The sequence below is a fragment of the Fonsecaea monophora genome (assembly GCF_001642475.1).
Source record: "Fonsecaea monophora strain CBS 269.37 chromosome Unknown Scaff138, whole genome shotgun sequence".
NCBI classification, from domain to species: Eukaryota; Fungi; Ascomycota; class Eurotiomycetes; order Chaetothyriales; family Herpotrichiellaceae; genus Fonsecaea; species Fonsecaea monophora.
Genome location: NW_019174069.1, coordinates 38,902 through 55,924, shown reverse-complemented (window position 1 = coordinate 55,924; position 17,023 = coordinate 38,902). Strand labels below are relative to the sequence as shown.

The 17,023-nt window shown below is 52.0% G+C and overlaps 8 protein-coding genes across 8 annotated transcripts; 5 read left to right on the top strand and 3 right to left on the bottom strand.

Annotated features, from left to right (window-relative positions):
- Window positions 1–1,199: 1,199 nt before the first annotated feature.
- On the top strand, window positions 1,200–1,613 carry AYO21_10979 (hypothetical protein; the record flags this gene model as incomplete). The annotated part of the gene is made up of 1 exon (XM_022660882.1): window positions 1,200–1,613. The coding sequence occupies one exon, from the start codon at window positions 1,200–1,202 to the stop codon at window positions 1,611–1,613; it is 414 nt and encodes a 137-aa protein (XP_022506826.1).
- Window positions 1,614–3,398: 1,785 nt separating this feature from the next.
- Window positions 3,399–5,132, top strand: AYO21_10978 (hypothetical protein; the record flags this gene model as incomplete). The annotated part of the gene is made up of 3 exons (XM_022660881.1): window positions 3,399–3,864; window positions 3,914–4,900; window positions 4,966–5,132. The coding sequence occupies 3 exons, from the start codon at window positions 3,399–3,401 to the stop codon at window positions 5,130–5,132; spliced, it is 1,620 nt and encodes a 539-aa protein (XP_022506825.1).
- Window positions 5,133–5,569: 437 nt separating this feature from the next.
- AYO21_10977 (hypothetical protein) lies at window positions 5,570–6,277 on the bottom strand (the record flags this gene model as incomplete). The annotated part of the gene is made up of 1 exon (XM_022660880.1): window positions 5,570–6,277. The coding sequence occupies one exon, from the start codon at window positions 6,275–6,277 to the stop codon at window positions 5,570–5,572; it is 708 nt and encodes a 235-aa protein (XP_022506824.1).
- A 659-nt stretch (window positions 6,278–6,936) lies between these two features.
- On the top strand, window positions 6,937–8,626 carry AYO21_10976 (hypothetical protein; the record flags this gene model as incomplete). Its single annotated transcript, XM_022660879.1, has 3 exons — window positions 6,937–8,089; window positions 8,145–8,405; window positions 8,460–8,626. 3 exons carry the CDS (start codon window positions 6,937–6,939, stop codon window positions 8,624–8,626), a joined length of 1,581 nt encoding a protein of 526 aa, XP_022506823.1.
- Window positions 8,627–9,132: 506 nt separating this feature from the next.
- Window positions 9,133–9,657, top strand: AYO21_10975 (hypothetical protein; the record flags this gene model as incomplete). Its single annotated transcript, XM_022660878.1, has 1 exon — window positions 9,133–9,657. One exon carries the CDS (start codon window positions 9,133–9,135, stop codon window positions 9,655–9,657), a length of 525 nt encoding a protein of 174 aa, XP_022506822.1.
- Window positions 9,658–10,281: 624 nt separating this feature from the next.
- Window positions 10,282–11,775, top strand: AYO21_10974 (hypothetical protein; the record flags this gene model as incomplete). Its single annotated transcript, XM_022660877.1, has 4 exons — window positions 10,282–10,747; window positions 10,817–11,214; window positions 11,299–11,363; window positions 11,496–11,775. The coding sequence occupies 4 exons, from the start codon at window positions 10,282–10,284 to the stop codon at window positions 11,773–11,775; spliced, it is 1,209 nt and encodes a 402-aa protein (XP_022506821.1).
- Window positions 11,776–12,155: 380 nt separating this feature from the next.
- On the bottom strand, window positions 12,156–14,690 carry AYO21_10973 (hypothetical protein; the record flags this gene model as incomplete). Its single annotated transcript, XM_022660876.1, has 1 exon — window positions 12,156–14,690. One exon carries the CDS (start codon window positions 14,688–14,690, stop codon window positions 12,156–12,158), a length of 2,535 nt encoding a protein of 844 aa, XP_022506820.1.
- A 1,313-nt stretch (window positions 14,691–16,003) lies between these two features.
- Window positions 16,004–16,767, bottom strand: AYO21_10972 (hypothetical protein; the record flags this gene model as incomplete). Its single annotated transcript, XM_022660875.1, has 3 exons — window positions 16,004–16,475; window positions 16,539–16,645; window positions 16,735–16,767. The coding sequence occupies 3 exons, from the start codon at window positions 16,765–16,767 to the stop codon at window positions 16,004–16,006; spliced, it is 612 nt and encodes a 203-aa protein (XP_022506819.1).
- Between the last annotated feature and the right edge of the window lie 256 nt (window positions 16,768–17,023).

Genomic DNA, 17,023 nt, shown 5'->3' with positions numbered 1-17,023 from the left:
TGTCCTCTCTTTTCAGGAACCACGGCCTAACTGGGGATTGCTTAGAGAACGAGAGGGCATGAGGATGGAGAATACGAGGAATGATCGTTCAGAGGGAGAATAAAGAGGGGCGCGGTGGACGGCGAGCCCGGATGGGGCGGAAGGACGATAATGCTGTCAGAGATCAAGAAGTCATGATGAATGGAACTTCTGATCGAATGACTCGTAGGTTGGGAGCGTAGTCAGCAGGTCTGAACTGAGAGGGTCGACATCATCTGAGCAGCAAGGACAAGAAGACGACGAGAGAAATATCACATCATCGTACATATTGGGGGGTGGGTGGCGGGTGCACCAAAGGGGTAGTGTGGTAGTGTGGGCAGAAGAGCGAAACGGCGCCGAGGCGGTCGACTGCCCACAATAATAATAATAATGAAATTCCCAACCTTGAGCCGCATATTCCGGATGAATATATTGGTTGCAGACCAGCAGGGTCGCTTAGTCGCTTGGTTGACAGGCTGAACCAATTGTTGGTCATCCAGCGTGTCCCGCAAATCCGAGTAATGCCGGCCCTTTACCTATTTGCCCTCTTTGCCCCATATGCCCAATTTTTTCCCTCGTGTTCATTTTGGCGCATGAGGCATTGGAAATCCCAGGGCAGCGGGTGGTATCGTGATCAACCTCCATAAATGGGAGAGGGGGAGTACATCTTAGAGTTCTTTTGGTGCTTTACATCTCTCGACACGCTGAAGCTCCTAGACGTGAGGAAACCTTGTATCGAGACTCGAGAATTGCTCTGTTTCCAAGTGCCTCGCAATTCGTGACCCAGTACCTGACGTCGGTACGAGTCAGCAAACTGCGCTGCATCCACCACCCCAATTCATCACTTCTCCCTTTCCAGCCTCGTTAAAATCACCACAATCCACATTCCTCACTTATCCATCCTGGGGTCTGCCCTTTGATCTAATCATTAAACTTCTTGTCCCATAATTTCACCTGCTCCTGCGGCAAATCAAACGCTTGGTCTTTGCTTGGATCATTTCCTCATTGGGGATTCTGTGCCAACGAGTGCAGTCCTTTACCGAACCAGGTCCCGCCAGGCCCGAATCTACGATCAAAAAGCCCTGCGACACGCGAGCTGAGTACAAAGCCTCCATCGCATCCGTTGCCCCCTACACCAACCTACCTCCCACTTGCCCTCTGGTTTCCTCTTCTATATCAACATGACCGCCGACTTCCACCATTCCCTCGAGCCCTTCCCTCTCTTCATCGACTCTGCTCCTCCCAATTCGGCCAATTACTTCTCCTCCCCCATGGCCATGGCTGCCGTCCAGCTGCTGGCTACGTCCAGCTCCTCCTCCTCCCACCACCGCTCCTTCGGCAAGCCGCTTGTCTCGATGCCAGCAAAGCTATCAAATTACCTGCGACTGCGATATTACCAGTATGAAGTCACCTTTGGACTCTATGTTATGACCCCGGGCGAGAAACTCATTTTCAACTCGGTCATCCTTATCGCTTTCACCGCTCTTCTGTACGCGCTGTTCTGGGGCTTCGAGCCATTCATCGTCAACACTCTTTGCCGGCTGATATACTACCTGACTGGTTCCTTTTCCAGCGCTCCACAACTTTGCTCATGACCCCGGCAGATCCGGCAACATCAGCTGTTGCCCAACAGGACGATGGCTGTTTGGCGTAAGAGGACAAACCACGTTACACAAGGACTGCGATATTGGAAGGGAGATGTAAATGACAACTCGAGTCACTTGCGCTGCCTGATATACATTTTCGAACGCGTGGGGATCCTCGAACAAACTGTCACGAATTCCAAACCAAGGATCAACACGGAAGACCCTTTCCGAACTGACCGAGCCTTGCGTCGTTTTAGCTCAAGCTTCCGTCAGGGCATCCTCGCCTCGAGGTCCCTCATCATCATGACGTGCTCAACTGAAGGTTATCCTTCGCATTTGGCCACAGCAGCCCTCGACTTGTTCGCAACATCCCACTTTGGATTTACTTCGAACCACACTCATCAAGACTGGCATTTCTGGTTTGGACAAATTGATTGCAGAACCAGTGAACTGAGCGGATGTGTTTTACCGAGTGCACACGGGCAAACAGCAGGGTATATGGCCGATGTGCAAAAGTAAAAGAGGAGGTGCCGAGCATTGGTGCTGGCAATGAGCTGTATATTTATTTGGTGGACTGAGCGTCACCATGTCGGCTTGACATGAGTGTGATTCTTGTATTTCATGGCAGCTTTCTTTTTTTGGAAGATTGCCTCGGATCCGGCCTTTTGACAGGCATCATGAGCCCCACGAACAGGAAAAGAGATATTGTTACAAACAGATTATAATAGACTAATATGATGTCCAAAGACTTGACATACGAGTGCAGAGCCGCTTCCCAGTCCTTTTTCTCCCTGTAGTTGATCCAATCCACATACTGGAGAGAGATGTATTCATCACGTGCATGGTTTTGACACATCGTGGATGAAACCGAGCTGAACGAGGTCGTGCAGATGCGAAACTCGAAGGAACCATCAACTTGCGCACTTACAGCTGCAGCTAACGCGTAAGACGAAGCAGGGGGAACGGGGTCTATTTTTGCGCATCAGAATACGAGTAGCACCGGGGTAGACTCGACTGTGCCACAGCCACTCACAGGTGCTGGATGCCCGCGTGACGGACTGCATTGGGGCTGGTGCGGGCTGCCGCTCCAGCGACTAAGCTTGTTCCTGAATCTTGAGACACGCCAAATTCCCACGCCTCCGTCTAAGCCCATTCAAGCCCATCCTACGCCTAAACAACATTGCTCATCGTCCTCGTGTGGCAATAACCCTTTTCCTGAGCCACGTTGATGTGCGTAAAAGCCATGGTGCGTTGTCGAGGCACTGCAACATCCCAAGCATCCTCAACTGCGGCCTTCACTCAATACCTTATCGTTTGTTCTCCCACTTTCTTTGAATACAACACACTCCTTTGAATGCCCCAAGCGTCAGGCTGTTTGCCGATTAATGCCATCCATCTAATCTCTCTCAAGTCCAAATCTCCGCCTCGACTCTGGGTCCTCGCTTTCTAACGAGACGACACCTCATCCCTCAGCCGATCCACGATCTCATCGATCCGTTGCTTGGGCACCTGTCAAGCCTCGCAGACTGTCAACTTCCCGACGGAATCACGGGTCTAATTGTCATTGACACACTCGTCACATCGTCGAACTCGCGCTCTCTTCGGTCAATTCAGTATCCGTCAGGAATGATGGTGGTTCGGATCTAGCAACAATCGTCCCCCTTGGACGTCACCTACGATTCTTGCACTGTCAGTTTCTGACACAGTGAATATCCTACGCTCGTTTGCCGCACTCCTTACATTTTCTGCAGCGGAGCAATTCAGTCGTACTGCTCTCTTCTTACTACAACCGCCATGGCTGCCAACGACTACTATCAGGGAGAGTCTATGGCTCAATCATCGCAGTCTACCCGACCGCAAAAAGAAAGACCTGTCTCGCATATCGCGTTCGCCTATAATCCCCAAAACAGCTCTTCTAACCTCGATCAGTCACGCCTCTCTCAAGCATACAGTGCCAGACCTTTGTCTAATTTCTACGAACCTTACGACCCTACCAGACAATCTGTACATTCAGACACGATACCGCTGAAGCAACAGTCCAGACTCAATACGAATCAAGATGTGCCTGACTGGCGGAATCAGTCCTCACAGTATCCTCCCTCTCCCGACTCGAACTCACCACAGTTGCTGCCAGATTCAAAAGGAAGGAAGAAAACGGAAGGATCTTTTGCAAACTTTTTCAAGGGAAAGATACCATGGGTTGTGTACACTCTGAGCTTGATACAAATTACAGTTTTTGTGGTTGAGATAATTCGGAATTGTGAGTACACCTGTTCTGGACCTCTGCACTCGATGCTGACCAAAACCAGCGATCATTACAGGGTCTCCCATCATGATCAAGCCGCAATTCAATCCCATGATCGGGCCTTCGACATATGTGCAGATTAACATGGGTGCTCGATTTGTGCCATGTATGCGGACTACACCCGGCGTCCAAGACAGCCCCGACCCTCCTACTTGGCCATGTCCTAATACCACTACATCCGATCCAAACTCACCAAGCAACCACTGCGATCTCAAAACCCTGTGTGGATTTTCTGGTTTCAGTAACGAGCATCCGAACCAATGGTTTCGGTTCATCATCCCCATGTTTCTACATGCGGGCCTTATTCACATTGCATTCAACTTGCTTTTGCAACTTACCATGGGTCGTGAACTGGAGAAAGCAATTGGCAGCATTCGATTTGCCATTGTGTATTTCAGCTCGGGCATCTTTGGATTTGTCTTGGGCGGGAATTTTGCAGCCACGGCTATTGCATCGACAGGAGCATCGGGATGTCTTTTCGGCATCCTTGCTTTGGTTCTCCTGGACTTGATCTATGGCTGGAATGAACGACGCCATCCTGTCAAAGACTTGATGTGGATCATGGTAGATATCGTCATCTCGTTTGTTCTGGGGTTGTTGCCTGGCCTGGACAATTTCTCTCACATCGGGGGTTTCCTGATGGGCCTTGCGGCGGGAATATGCCTTCTACATTCTCCCAATGTCCTTCGCCAGCGCATCGGCGAAACGACAAATCTTAACACTGGGTCCTATCGAAATGTCGGCTCAGATGCAGACGTGAGCATTAACCCCAAGGATCCGATGCTGGCGTCATCGCCCCCAACCGCATCCAAACCAGTTACAACGGCGGTACCCGCTGATGTGGTTGCCTTTGCCAAACAACCCGTCGGTTTCTTCAAAGGAAGGAAGCCCTTGTGGTGGGCTTGGTGGCTGTTTCGTTTGGGGGCGTTGATTGGCGTGTTGGTAGCATTCATTGTGCTCCTGAACAACTTTTACAAGTACCGCGACACGTGTTCGTGGTGCAAGTATCTGAGTTGCTTGCCAATCAACAATTGGTGCGAGATTGGGAACCTGCAGTTGAGCAATTCGACGAGCAACTCGTCGAATTTGAGTCGGAGAGCAGGGCTGTTGTTGATGGAAGGATGGGAAGCAACCAGGGCGCATATGATATGAGACACGAGGTTGCTTTCAAGCGAGCATTGAAAAAGTCGATCCGGTCCATTTTGACACAGCTGAGAAAATAAGAGCCGTTTATCCATCATGACCTACTAGCGTAATAATACAGGGCGATTCATGGAGATCTGAACTCTTGTCTGTTTCATATTATTTCGACGGGCGGTAGCCTTGGGTTTTACTCTATCCCTGCAAGAACCCGTCCCCTCGCATATATACCCGGTATCAAGCCAAGGTATGATATCGGCGAAGCAGAGCCAGAGGCAGAGGCTAAAAAGTCGGAGAATTTAATGGTATTCCCGCCACAACGTCTCACACACGCATCTGCTCGTACGAGGTACGGCTTTGTCGTCCGGGGTTGTCAGTCAGTGTCCACTCTGGCTTTCGTTTCCCTTTCGAGCGTCACTCCACGCTTCTGCCTCTGCTAAAGAACGGCTCGGGATATTTATGTACTGATACGTACATGGTGATGAGGATATAAAGTCGGTGGTGGCGGCGATGAGAGTGACTAGCCCTCGACAATGAAATGACAGTCGTGGATCACGCCACCGTTGACCTCGGGCACCAGGTCCTGTGGACAACAGCTCATGACGACAATGCAACTGACCAACGCCTCGAAGGAGACTTGGCCTCCCTTGTCGCACACCGTCGGCTTGAAGCTCAGCTCCCCGCCGGCAGACCGGTTGCTCTCGTGCAGCGGCTTCGGGGGTGGCGACACGGGGATGTTCATGAACAGGTTCAGCGGTTCTGGAACGGTGGATGTCGGCGTGTTGAACGGTGGGGGAAGCGTGTAGCCGGGCGCGTCGCGGGAGAGGGCCGTGCGGAGGTTGTCTGAGCAGTTGGCGTGGTATTGATCGGATGGGACGCCCAGCTGGTGGTATCGGTGGATGTCACAGGCCGGGATCAACGTGTCGTGGATACAGCCCGAGCTGTCGCTAGTGAACTTGAGGACGGGCGTGCGCTGGTTCGTCGTCAGCGTGCACGGCGCCACAGGGCTCAGGCTGAGTAGCGAGGCCCGCGTGTGTGACATGGACAGGTACGTGATCAGCTCCTTTGTGTCCGAAGAAGGCACTTGAAATGCCCAGAAGTCAATCACTTGGCTGCCATGGGTGTTTGTCACGGTCAGTTTCTGCGACGGCGACAGAGGCACGGCCACGGATGAGCGGGCGGGCACGGTGTGCGTGGTATTGGGAGCATAGGGAGTAGGAAGAGCCATGTTTTGGGGAGGGAGGCTCGAAGTAGAACAGAATGACAGACAGAAAGTTGAGGAGGATCAAAAGTCAAGGGGAAGATGGGAAAGACATGTTTGGCCCACTGTTGGGTAAGAGAAAGCCCTCTTTCATGAACGAGGTCGTTGATCTCCGTCCAGATGGAGAGCAATGGCTTTGGACCAAGGCGACGGGGACTTGCGCGTGTCCTTTTCGAGACAAATCAAATGTCAGCTTCGTGTTTGTGGAGCCAATTGACTGAAGAATATCTGAGCGTCGTAAGGGCCTGTCTGAATATTGAGTCGCCATCTTTTGAACCATACCGAGTGAGTGACAGTTACTCAGTAGGCGGTTCTTGTAGAGTTGAAGTGGATGAAAAAGGAAAAAAGACATGACGTCATTCGCTCTCTGCTGCGTGTAGGGTATGTTTGATCCGCTCGAGAACATCTACTAGTCTACGGCGGAGTATATCACTAGTACTTGCTCGTTATCAACTCCTCAAATGCTACCTCATACTTTGATACCTTTCCATAAACTGAAATCCCCCTATGACGATCTTTGATCTCTGAACACAGTATCTCGACCAACACACTTTTCTCGCTTTTGGCACTTCCCCTCCCATCATGACACCCATTGTTTCAATCGATTAGGAGCAGCACTGTCCCCCATGCGCCCTCGTGGTCTCCGTTTCAATCTCAAAAGCTACGTCGACGCCTCAATGGCCAGTCTCGACCCTCACACTCCCCGGTCCAGCAAATTCCAACCCTGGGAAGAAAACGATGTCCCTATCATCGATTCACGAGAACTCTTTTCCGATGTTGTCTTCAAGTTGTCTTCATACATTGCCAAAGCCATTGACGCCGCCTACACTTACGAGCAGCTGCGTACCACTAGTGCTGGACAGTCGTTGAAGCCTCTCATTACATATCTGAGTGCTGACTGCCACCATCCCGCCATCGTAGCGGCACTCCTGGCAGCCCGATATCTCTTCACCAATGCCGACGCAGACGCGGACAGCGGTTTGAACGAGTCGAGGGCCCTCGCCTGTGAACTTGTAGCGTGGCAGTTTCTTACCTTTTTGTCGGAGAAGGAACTCATTGACTACCTTCTCTACGAACTGCCCCAAAGCCCGGACGAGAGCACGCGACACTCCCCATCAGACTCTACTACTGATAGGAGTTTTGGTCGTCATGTCGAGGAAGATCACGCAGATGAAACATCGCCCCTTATACGCGCCCGATCGGCCGAACGTGGTGCGGTTCTCCGGCCCCCAAAACGCGCCTCCTTCGACCACCTCCCTGGCCCTGGCACATCAAGCACATTCCCGGGCGACGAGGACGATGCGACGCGGAGAGCCTACCTGGATGAATCCATGGCTGGTATGAACGCCCTGGAAATCGCCGCCATTGGGGACGCAAAGAAGTTCCTCTCGCAGAATCCTGTTCAGAAGATTGTCGAAGACATCTGGAATGGCGATGTGATCTTCTGGGAGAGTCTCTCCGTCTACGCCGTCAAGAAACCCCGAGTGTACAACAAACGGGTAGCAGACCCCTTCACCCGTCTAAGGGTCCCTAAGTATCAAAAGGCCTTTCAGATTAGCTTCTTTCTCGCATTTCTGGCACTGTATTATGCTGTATTGGTGGAGCGGGATCCAAGCCACATTACCGCCACAGAAACCGTGTTATATCTTTGGATTGCTGCTTTTGCCTATGACGAGTTCGGTGAGATCAAAGATGCGGGCCTCATGTTCTATCAGACCGACTTTTGGAGTTTGTGGGACATCGCCATCATCGGTTTCAGCGCGGCTTTTGTGATTATCCGTTTGTTCTCCCGAAGTTCTGGGCGTGGTGCCAGTGGAGCTGACCTTGCACTTAGGAGTTATTGGCCTCCTCAGAAATAGCGACTATATCATTGATGTTGCCTTTGACATCTTATCCATGGTGGCACTGTTCCTTGTACCGAGGTGGGCATCAATGCAGAATGCATCGTTATTCCAGACATGCTTACATGACCAGGATATTCTCGGTTATGAGCCTGAACCCATACTTTGGAAGCTTGGTAAGTTTCATCCGTCTCTCGATAGTGTCGGAGGTGACCTGACAGTGTGCTGCGAAGATTCCGGTGTTGAAGGAGATGGTATGTTCTGCGCTCCCTCCGTTAGAGCTCATGCCAATAATGCACAGACAAAAGCATTTTGCAAGTTTCTGCCTGTGATTGTCGTGTTATATCTCGGGTTCTTGACCACCTTCACCATGCTGGCGAGAGATCGGATGAGTCTCAACGACATGTCATGGCTCTTGATCAAGGTGTTCTTTGGGTATGAAGCAGCACTCGACTTCCGAAACGTCACTGATTAGCGGAACAGATCAAGTTATCTTGGATTTGACATGGCTGTCAAGGTATGTCAACGCCGGACGGAAAATGACGGTTGAAGCTGTTGACTGACTGTCCCAGATCTCGCCATTGTTTGGCTATACTCTAATGTATGCAAGACATCTCCACACCGGCTGCCACATGATCTGCAGGCCATCTCGATGGTCTCGTGCATTGGACCGGGCTCTTGTATAGTTGATAGGGGCGGCTGTATTCCGAATGAATGAAGAGCGGCACCCTTATTACTGGATGGAACCCAAGGCTGACTCCCATGATCTCTGCAGGTTGATTTTTGTCTGTTTGACCAACATCCTCCTCATCACATCACTGGTGTCCCTGGTATCCAATTCCCTGACAGAGGTACGTTATGGTGATGGTGGCTTGGAAAACCTAGGCCGCGGCCATCCTTCCAGCCCGTTTAAGCGCCCCGGGGATCCGGAACTAAAGAAGCGCCCATGCTCAATGCTCATGGGTTTCTTGTGAACAGGTCATGGCCCATGCGAGAGAGGAATATCTCTTTCAGTATTCGATCTATGTCCTCGAGAGCAGCACTTCCCGCCGACTAACCTACTTCATGCCTCCACTCAATCTATTCCCCCTGGTTGTGCTGCGGCCACTTCGGCTAATCCTGCCCTCAGAGGAAGTTCGTCGAATTCGAATCTTTGTCCTAAAAGCCACTCACATCCCCTTCGTGGCGCTGATCTGGGCATACGAGAACTCTAGGAACATGATTTCTCGCTCCCATCCCACACTTTCCCGAGCCCCCCACTTCTCGACCAGGCCACTCAGCGCGGGCCGGCTGAGTCTTGAAGGGGCTCGAGATTTTCTCAAGTCACCAACGACGCGGCGAGCGCTTAATGAGACATCTCCAACAGTCACACCTGATATGGCTGCGTCCACCACCAAATCTGCCTTGCACACCGCCGATAATGCAGAATTGATTGCTTTGGTCATGAAATTGAGTGAACAAGTCGACGGGCTGACCGCCATGGTCGCTGGGCAGAAGAAGGACTGACCTCCTGACACATCTCACCAAAAGGGTACACTAGTTGCGCGGAGTCCCCGTTATGCCGATCATCAACACCCTCAGGGAGACAAGCCACCTCACATGCTCCCTGAATGGAGACCTTAGTTTCAGCAATGGAGAAAGTGGTCGCTGCTGAATGGCGAACCATTCTTTCCTCCAAAGTTTAAGCAGCATAGTTCTCCACTGTCGACGTTGGAAGGGGCCTGCGTGATTGAGAGTTTAGGCCACTGTCGTGCTTTGAAGGGGTAGCCCTCACAGGATTGTGTCGGTTTCATTGGAGCTCGAAGGCTATGGCTCTGCAACTGCTACCTTGGGCTAAATCTTGTCCTGCACAGACCATCCTATTGTCCAGGACGCTAGATAGAAAGCTGCGTCCAACTCCCGGAATCTCAGAAAAGGCCTGAGCGGCTGTTCAGGTCGCATATGCTGTGATATAATGCTGATGGGAAAAGGACGTGGTCGGCTTTTGAAATGCAAGGCAGGGTAATGGAAACTGCCATGGACTTAGCCAGCAGAACTCAATCTAAAATCGTCTGCCATTCCGGCAGCGGCTGTGCCAAAGCGAGGATCTCTCTCCAGACGCTTCTTGTGGACGTGTGTGTTGTCTTCACCATGGATATGCTCGATGCAGCTTTTGTCAATCACGACTACTCTTCATTTCATCCAGCTCTCGTGCCGTCTGAGGTGCCGGGCGACATTCCCTCGTACCTCGATTCGTCCTCCGCAGGCGTCCACAGTGACAGCTCAGAACCTTCGCTTGCTCGTTCTCATTTCTCCATTCCAGGTCAAGAACATTACGTCGAAGACTCCTTCGGCACAGACAGCAATTGGCTTGGGGACTTCTACTCCCCCAACTGCGACTTTTGCTGCTCTTTTCCCACGCCGTGGCAAGTGTGCTCTCAATTTGTCGAGGATACCATATTGCAGGATGCAACAACGAGCCTTGAAATCTCTCACACCCCTTCAACCTTAGAAACTTGGTCTCCAGTGTGCACGTCGACCAGCCACCCTTCGCAGGCGAGCCCCCTAGCATTATGGGAGGAGATGGGAGGACACAATTACTCCGCGAGTGTTTCAGGTGAGTGTCGTTTGTGAGGATGCTTACACTGTTGCACGGGCATTGTTGTATCTTGTCTTGTCTATCAAGTTTATGGAGGACAACATCCTAACTCAATGCAACAACCAGGATTTCCTGTACAATTAGACTGTCAGCTTGACCGGAAGATCGACCCGACGTCGCCGGATCCGCAGAAGATCAAGAGCAAAAGTCTCCACCGGGAACACAAGCGCGAGCACGATGGTCAACATAGTTGCGCAACGTGTCAAAAGACCTTTACAAGAGCGGCAAGTCTCGCCACGCACATGAAAATACACGGGGCTGGACCATACGTGTGCCAAATCTGCACCAAAGAGTTCCCCAAGGCCTCGAACTACCGCCGACACCTCAATGTTCACAACGAGAATCGCCAGAAGAGGAAGTGTCCCAAGGAGGGCTGTGGCAAGACATATGCGTTTGCGGGTTGCTTGTCCCGGCACATCAAGTCGGTATGTGCACACCACCTTCGACAAGCTGAGATCTCGCAGGTGGCAGGAGTCGCACTATAGAACTAATTTGTGGACGTCTCACAGCACTACACGGATTACATGTGTGGCGATTGTCACAAGCTGTTCAATCGGTCGGATCTCAGAAACAGGTGAGTTCTGTGCCTCGATCTTGGTGCCGCTGCAAGCATTTCATACAATGGCGATCACCTCCTCCTTAAGTCCTCCGATCTGGACAGCACCCGTGGTCGTGGGCTGTGTAGCATATGCTAATCTCTCCCAAGGCACCAGACCAAGCACTGCCGCAAAGCCCGAGAGCGACGAGCAGCCGGGGATCTTTTGCTACCGCAACCCCAAGATGTACAGTCACAGCCGCTGCAGGAGTATCACCAGGTCGACGAGCCGGCCCATACGCTCGCACAGTCGCCAATGCCAGCACAAACCTTTACCATTTACCAGCAAGGCAACGACACCGTTCAGAGATCAGCGCCGCAGCCCGCTGTCCATTGCTCCGACGGATGCTCCAGAGATACAGCTCCAAACGATGGGTGGGACTTCAACTAGCAGGTCACGGACATTGAACGGCACATATTGAGGTTGGACTAGAATCTGATGCCTGATTGCCGACTCGTAGACAGTACGACGATCTCCCGGCTTCCACTTTGTTCTTTTCCGCGTTCATGTCTTCCACACCATGCTGGGGATACTGCGCACACGCACGCGGGGGTATTTGCTGGAGTATAACGCGAGGACTTGATAGAAGGGAGGTAAACATCGGATTCTTTGATCCGGTAGCTACCTAGCTAGCTAGCTACTTATCTACCCACCAAAACATGGTCGATAGTAAAAATCTGTACTTCGTGGAATCTACATTGACGATGAAGGAAGAACATAGTCATCGAGGGAGGGAACCTCCTGTGGTCCAAATCACACCAGATTACGACCTAGGCTAGACCGAGTTCTGTAGCTGTGGCTTCGAGAACGGCACGGACGCGGACGTGGGTGTCTGGTTCTGGTTCGGGTTCGGGTTCTCTCGCTGATACTTCCATGGCTTCTCGGGATGATGGTGGCTTTGGCCCTGGAGGGTTCGTGCCCGCCCTCAATGGTTGGGATTGTGATTGAACCATCCTCGCCACGAGGACCTTGATGTTCTCATACCTCGGATCCCATCCGTGCCTGCTCTCAGGTCCGCGTCCTCGGCTGCTAGCTGATTCTTGCTCTGCGGCGACAGTGGCAGCGATGACGGCATTTTCGTCGTTTCTCCCTTCTTTTAGTAGTTGCAATGACGCGGCGCCAGAGGATCGTGCAGTGGCAGAGGCAGAGGCAGAAGCGATCTCGCGCAGTCTCGTCAACAGGCGAAAGTCGTCCCGCGCCAGGGCCGCTCTGATGGACCCGTGTGTCGAGGGGAAAGCCGCGAGGAGTGCGAGCCCGAACCAGGCTTCCCCTTCGGTCTGCTGGAGGGATGATGCGTCTTGGGTTGGTGATGATGAATGTTGTGGATCGTCGGGCGGTGGGCTTAATGCTGACTGTGTCAGTATCCAAGATATCGTGTCGGCGATTGTTGTTCTCGGCGGCGAGTTCGAGTTTGAGTCTGGCATTGCCGTGGTTGTTGTGGGTGATGGCGAGGGTGGCAAGTGCTGCGCCGGAAAGATGGACTGGAAGAGTGATTCGGCTTTGTTGTCATCTTCACGTCCCCGGCCTGTTCTGTCTTTGTCGGTGGCGACGGCTGAAGTCGATGACGAACGTAGTGTGCGGAGGATTTCAATCGACAGTCTCCCTATATTGGTCTTGGTTCCCGCGTGGCTGGTCTCTTCGAACAGAGAAAATATCAGCGCCATGATGTAGGTGCGTGATCCGTCGGCTCTCGTAGATACCAAGTCAGAGAGATATTCCATGCGTCCCTTGATCATCAACCTCACTACGACCACCGCGTCGCTCTGTATTTCGAGTCCGAGAGAATCCACTTGGCTTGGAGGCGAGGCAAGGAGCACTGCCATGGCTGACGCCATGTTGACTTGGTGAAATGCATCTTGTCCCTCGCGGCACAGGGCCAGCCGCACGGCAAGGTTGAGAGCGGGAAGAAGGCTTGCTGAGGCGGTGGTCTTGACCAGCCACTCGGACAAGAAACTGGGAAGTTTGGGTGCGGCCTTGACAAGTTTCTGGGCCCGTTCTTTCGTGATTACGCTGTTGGTTAGGAGCACGCAAATGCTGGCTAAGAGGTCGCGCGGTCCTCCCGTTTCAAGGGTGGCAATGCAGTTGTGGATGAGTGGTGACTCACATCCAGACACTTGATGATACGGTCCCACCGCGGTTACAGCGTAAGTGGTTCTGAGAAACGCTTCTCGGTATGGAGCCAGTCCTTGTTCGTCCTCATTAGCATCGTCAGTCTCAGACTCTAGGCCGTCCGTCGCCAGAGGTAAGTGGATCAGGTTCCAGACCAGGCGGGGGTCCCCTGCAATGATATTGCGAGAGTCCGGTTGTGGGAGAAGGTTGAGAACGGCTTGACACATCGAAGCTCGGCAGTCTATGTCCTCTTGCGCGAGCTCTAAGCCATGCGTCAATAATGCCTGAACAATGTCTGCGGTTGTATCGACCTCAAATGTCCCACCCGGCCCAGCTCCATCAGTCTTGTGAACGAAATCGCGCGTTTCGTAGAGTGCGATCCGGCTAGCCATTTCGATGAGATCGGCCAGAGTGTCTGTGTTAACCTGTTCAGAATCTTTGGCCTTGAGCAAAATTTCAAAGGACGTCAGTCTCGCATGCGGCGACCAGTATGTGCCGAGTCTCTGCTCCGCGCGGTTGGCGGCCGTGTTCAAGCCTGCTTCTTCACCTTTTGCTGTCTTCCCCTGAAGGGAGATCAATGGCTGTCCTGCTGAATCTCTCGCGGGCTCATCGTAGTCAATACAGACGTTGTAGAGGGTGGGGATGACAAGATCGCATTCTCGCCCCTGCCTGATCATTTCTAGCAGTGCTTCGATGCCATCACGTTCAATGATGATGGATCGATTGGTATTATTGTCTGCGCAACAATTGGCGATGATTCTGAGTGCTGATCTTGTTTGCTCGCTTGTTGATGTTTGCGCTGTTTCAGAGACGACCCGCCTTGCAATTTCAACGATGCAGTCAGGTGGAGATGCTCCTCCCGCTTGGGTCTCGTTGATATCACGATTGGGTTTGGCCTCGAGACCAAATAGAGGTCGCCAAAACGGTACTTCGCGCGTCGCATCTGCAAGAGTGCTAAGAATTGCAGTCTTGAAGCCATTGGGTCGTTCTTTCTGGATCACTTCATACACATGGCTGATAAGAGGAGGCATGAGAGCCGAGATGTTATGTTTCTCTTCGCCTGCTCCTGGGTTCACGGATCTCAAACCCGAGACCACGGCTGAATGTGTGCGATTTAGAGTCTGGTCATCGATCCGATGTTGCTCTAGCGCATCTGCAAGCCAGGAGCAGGCCGCGTAGAGCGTTGTTAGCGCCATGCTTACATCGACCGCACCAGCAGACTGCCGCTCTCGTTCCCCTGTATTCTCAGACGAGTACCATGCAAACGTTCATTGGGGACCAGAGCGTCATCTTTGACTTCAAAAGAGTATGGATAGCGTTGGACGGAGCCACATTGAGAACGACTTCTCCGAAAAGGAACACTTTTCAGATACACTTGTGGTATGTAGGTGCCGAATGAATGTTCGTAGAAGAGAGTGAGGTCTCGTAGAGCCAATGTTGGAGGCTGAAGCAGAAGGCTGAGCGCCAAGATAACCTCAACCTCTTTGGGATGAGAATGATGCCGCTCTATGAGCAGCGGTTAGTGTAGGTATTTTACAAGTTGCAACAGCCGCTGCTCCTCGAGGCTAGTGTTTGGCTTTATTGAGTCTACCTCTTAAAGACGCGGCATCACTATGCAGGCATATTTCAGAAGAGTGCCTTGTTGATGGCGAGGATGGGTTAAATCGTGACCTACTTCTGGGGTCCACATGAGCGCCAAGTTTACCAAATTCGGCATTACATGGTTCGGACTGGAGATCTCAGGCAAGGGTGGAGCAAGGGGGTTTAAGAGCGGCGTGGTAGGGGGTAAGTGTCAAGGTGGGTATGGCTGCCAAGGTATTACAGGCAGGGCACGGCAGGCTATTGCGACAAGGACGCGCTCTCGTACACTTGTCCTGACTGTCCTTTTCAAGCGCCGCTATCGACGACATACAACGATTCATCCTCTCTAGAAAGTTATACGCGTGGAAATACAAGTCAGAGCTACTCAGCATCCCCCGCAGAACAACACCAGACAAACCTTCTCTGCAAAACCGCTCTTCTTCCAACCATGGGACGCGCTGCGCAAACAATTTCATTTGCCTTGTTGATCTCCTCAGTATGTGCCTCTGCATTGACCTTCCACATCTTGACCCCTGAGCACTTTTTAATTCTCAAAACAGACCTACCTTTTACTTGCCCTTCCTCTCCTGACTGAGGATTCGCCCGTGCCTTCTATCCTGCCAACCAAAATTCAAGTGGAAATCATTCCAGTGCTCCCCTGCTGGGCCCTCATTACTCTGGGCGCATATCTTCTGGGACGGCTGGGTCTGGGTGTTCTCCGATTCAACGACACAAAGGAAGCCTACACCGAGCTTATGGGACAACTGGATGAGGCGAGGAAAAACTTGGACGCAAGGAAGATTCGTTGGGACTAAAGATACGACACCGTCGCCATGTGCGCGATAGGATCCCCTCTATTGCAGCTCTTGCGGATATCAGCCTAGCCTCTACTTGTAACAGAAACCAAAAAACATGCCAATAGCTCGACTCAGTTGACGCCGTGGTTTTGGGCGAGTTGGTCGTGCTCGTCAATGTCAGTTGCCTCCCAGGGATAACAGATCCACACATCGGGTACAGTCACCGCCGCCAGATACCGATTTTCTTTGAGCATGTCTTCTGGAAGGTGTCCCTTCTTCTCCTTGTCCTTGTTATGCAGGACAAATATGGAGAATTTTGTCTTCTCGGTTCTTCCTTGTTGTTGTCTGGCCAATTCCACGTCCTTTTCCAGCTCCTTCACCGCATATTCGAGTGTGGTGCGCGTATCATCTACCTCGTCAACGATCAGGACGTTTTTGCCAATCAGGTTATTCATCTCGAGCGAGGATAGATCAAGCCATTGTGTCCGCGTAACTTTTGTACCGGGCGCTTCGACGGGGTCTGTCCCAGAAAGTTGTTCATAGAGCGAGAGGCCGATGGCTTGAATGGGGATGTTAGGAGCACCGGGCCGCTTGAGGAATGATCTGATTGTCCAGATTGTTAGTCGTTGTTCAGATCTCTATTGGAACACTCAAGTGTTGACCGACCTTAGGATTCTCGCTGGCACATAGCCGCCGCCTCCAATGGCGATCATGAGATTAGGCTGGAAGTCATTGAGAATCTTCTCGGCCGACGTCTGGCATAGTTTGTGGATCTAATCGCTTGCGTGAGTCTATATTACGACAAGATACTGGCTGCAGACATCGGCCGCATGCCGTTGACGGGTGGAAGGTTGGAACAAACCTCATTGTACGTCACGTAGACCTTTTCCACCATTTTGGCGGTTGCGCTACAAATAGAATGAGGAGTTGTTGTGCTGGAAAAAGTCTGCCTGGTTTGGAGGATGTGAGACAAGTCTGTTGCAGGTTGAGGTGGAAGTCACATCGTTTCTTCAAAACCCGTCCAACCCAACAAGGCAGTGGGAGGCTCCCAGGCAAAAAAAGTTCGCGGCACCAAACTCTGGGTGCGGCGTAAGGCACGGGGAGGCCCCCGCAATTGCAGACATAATGCTCTGTGCGTCGACGTATGCCAA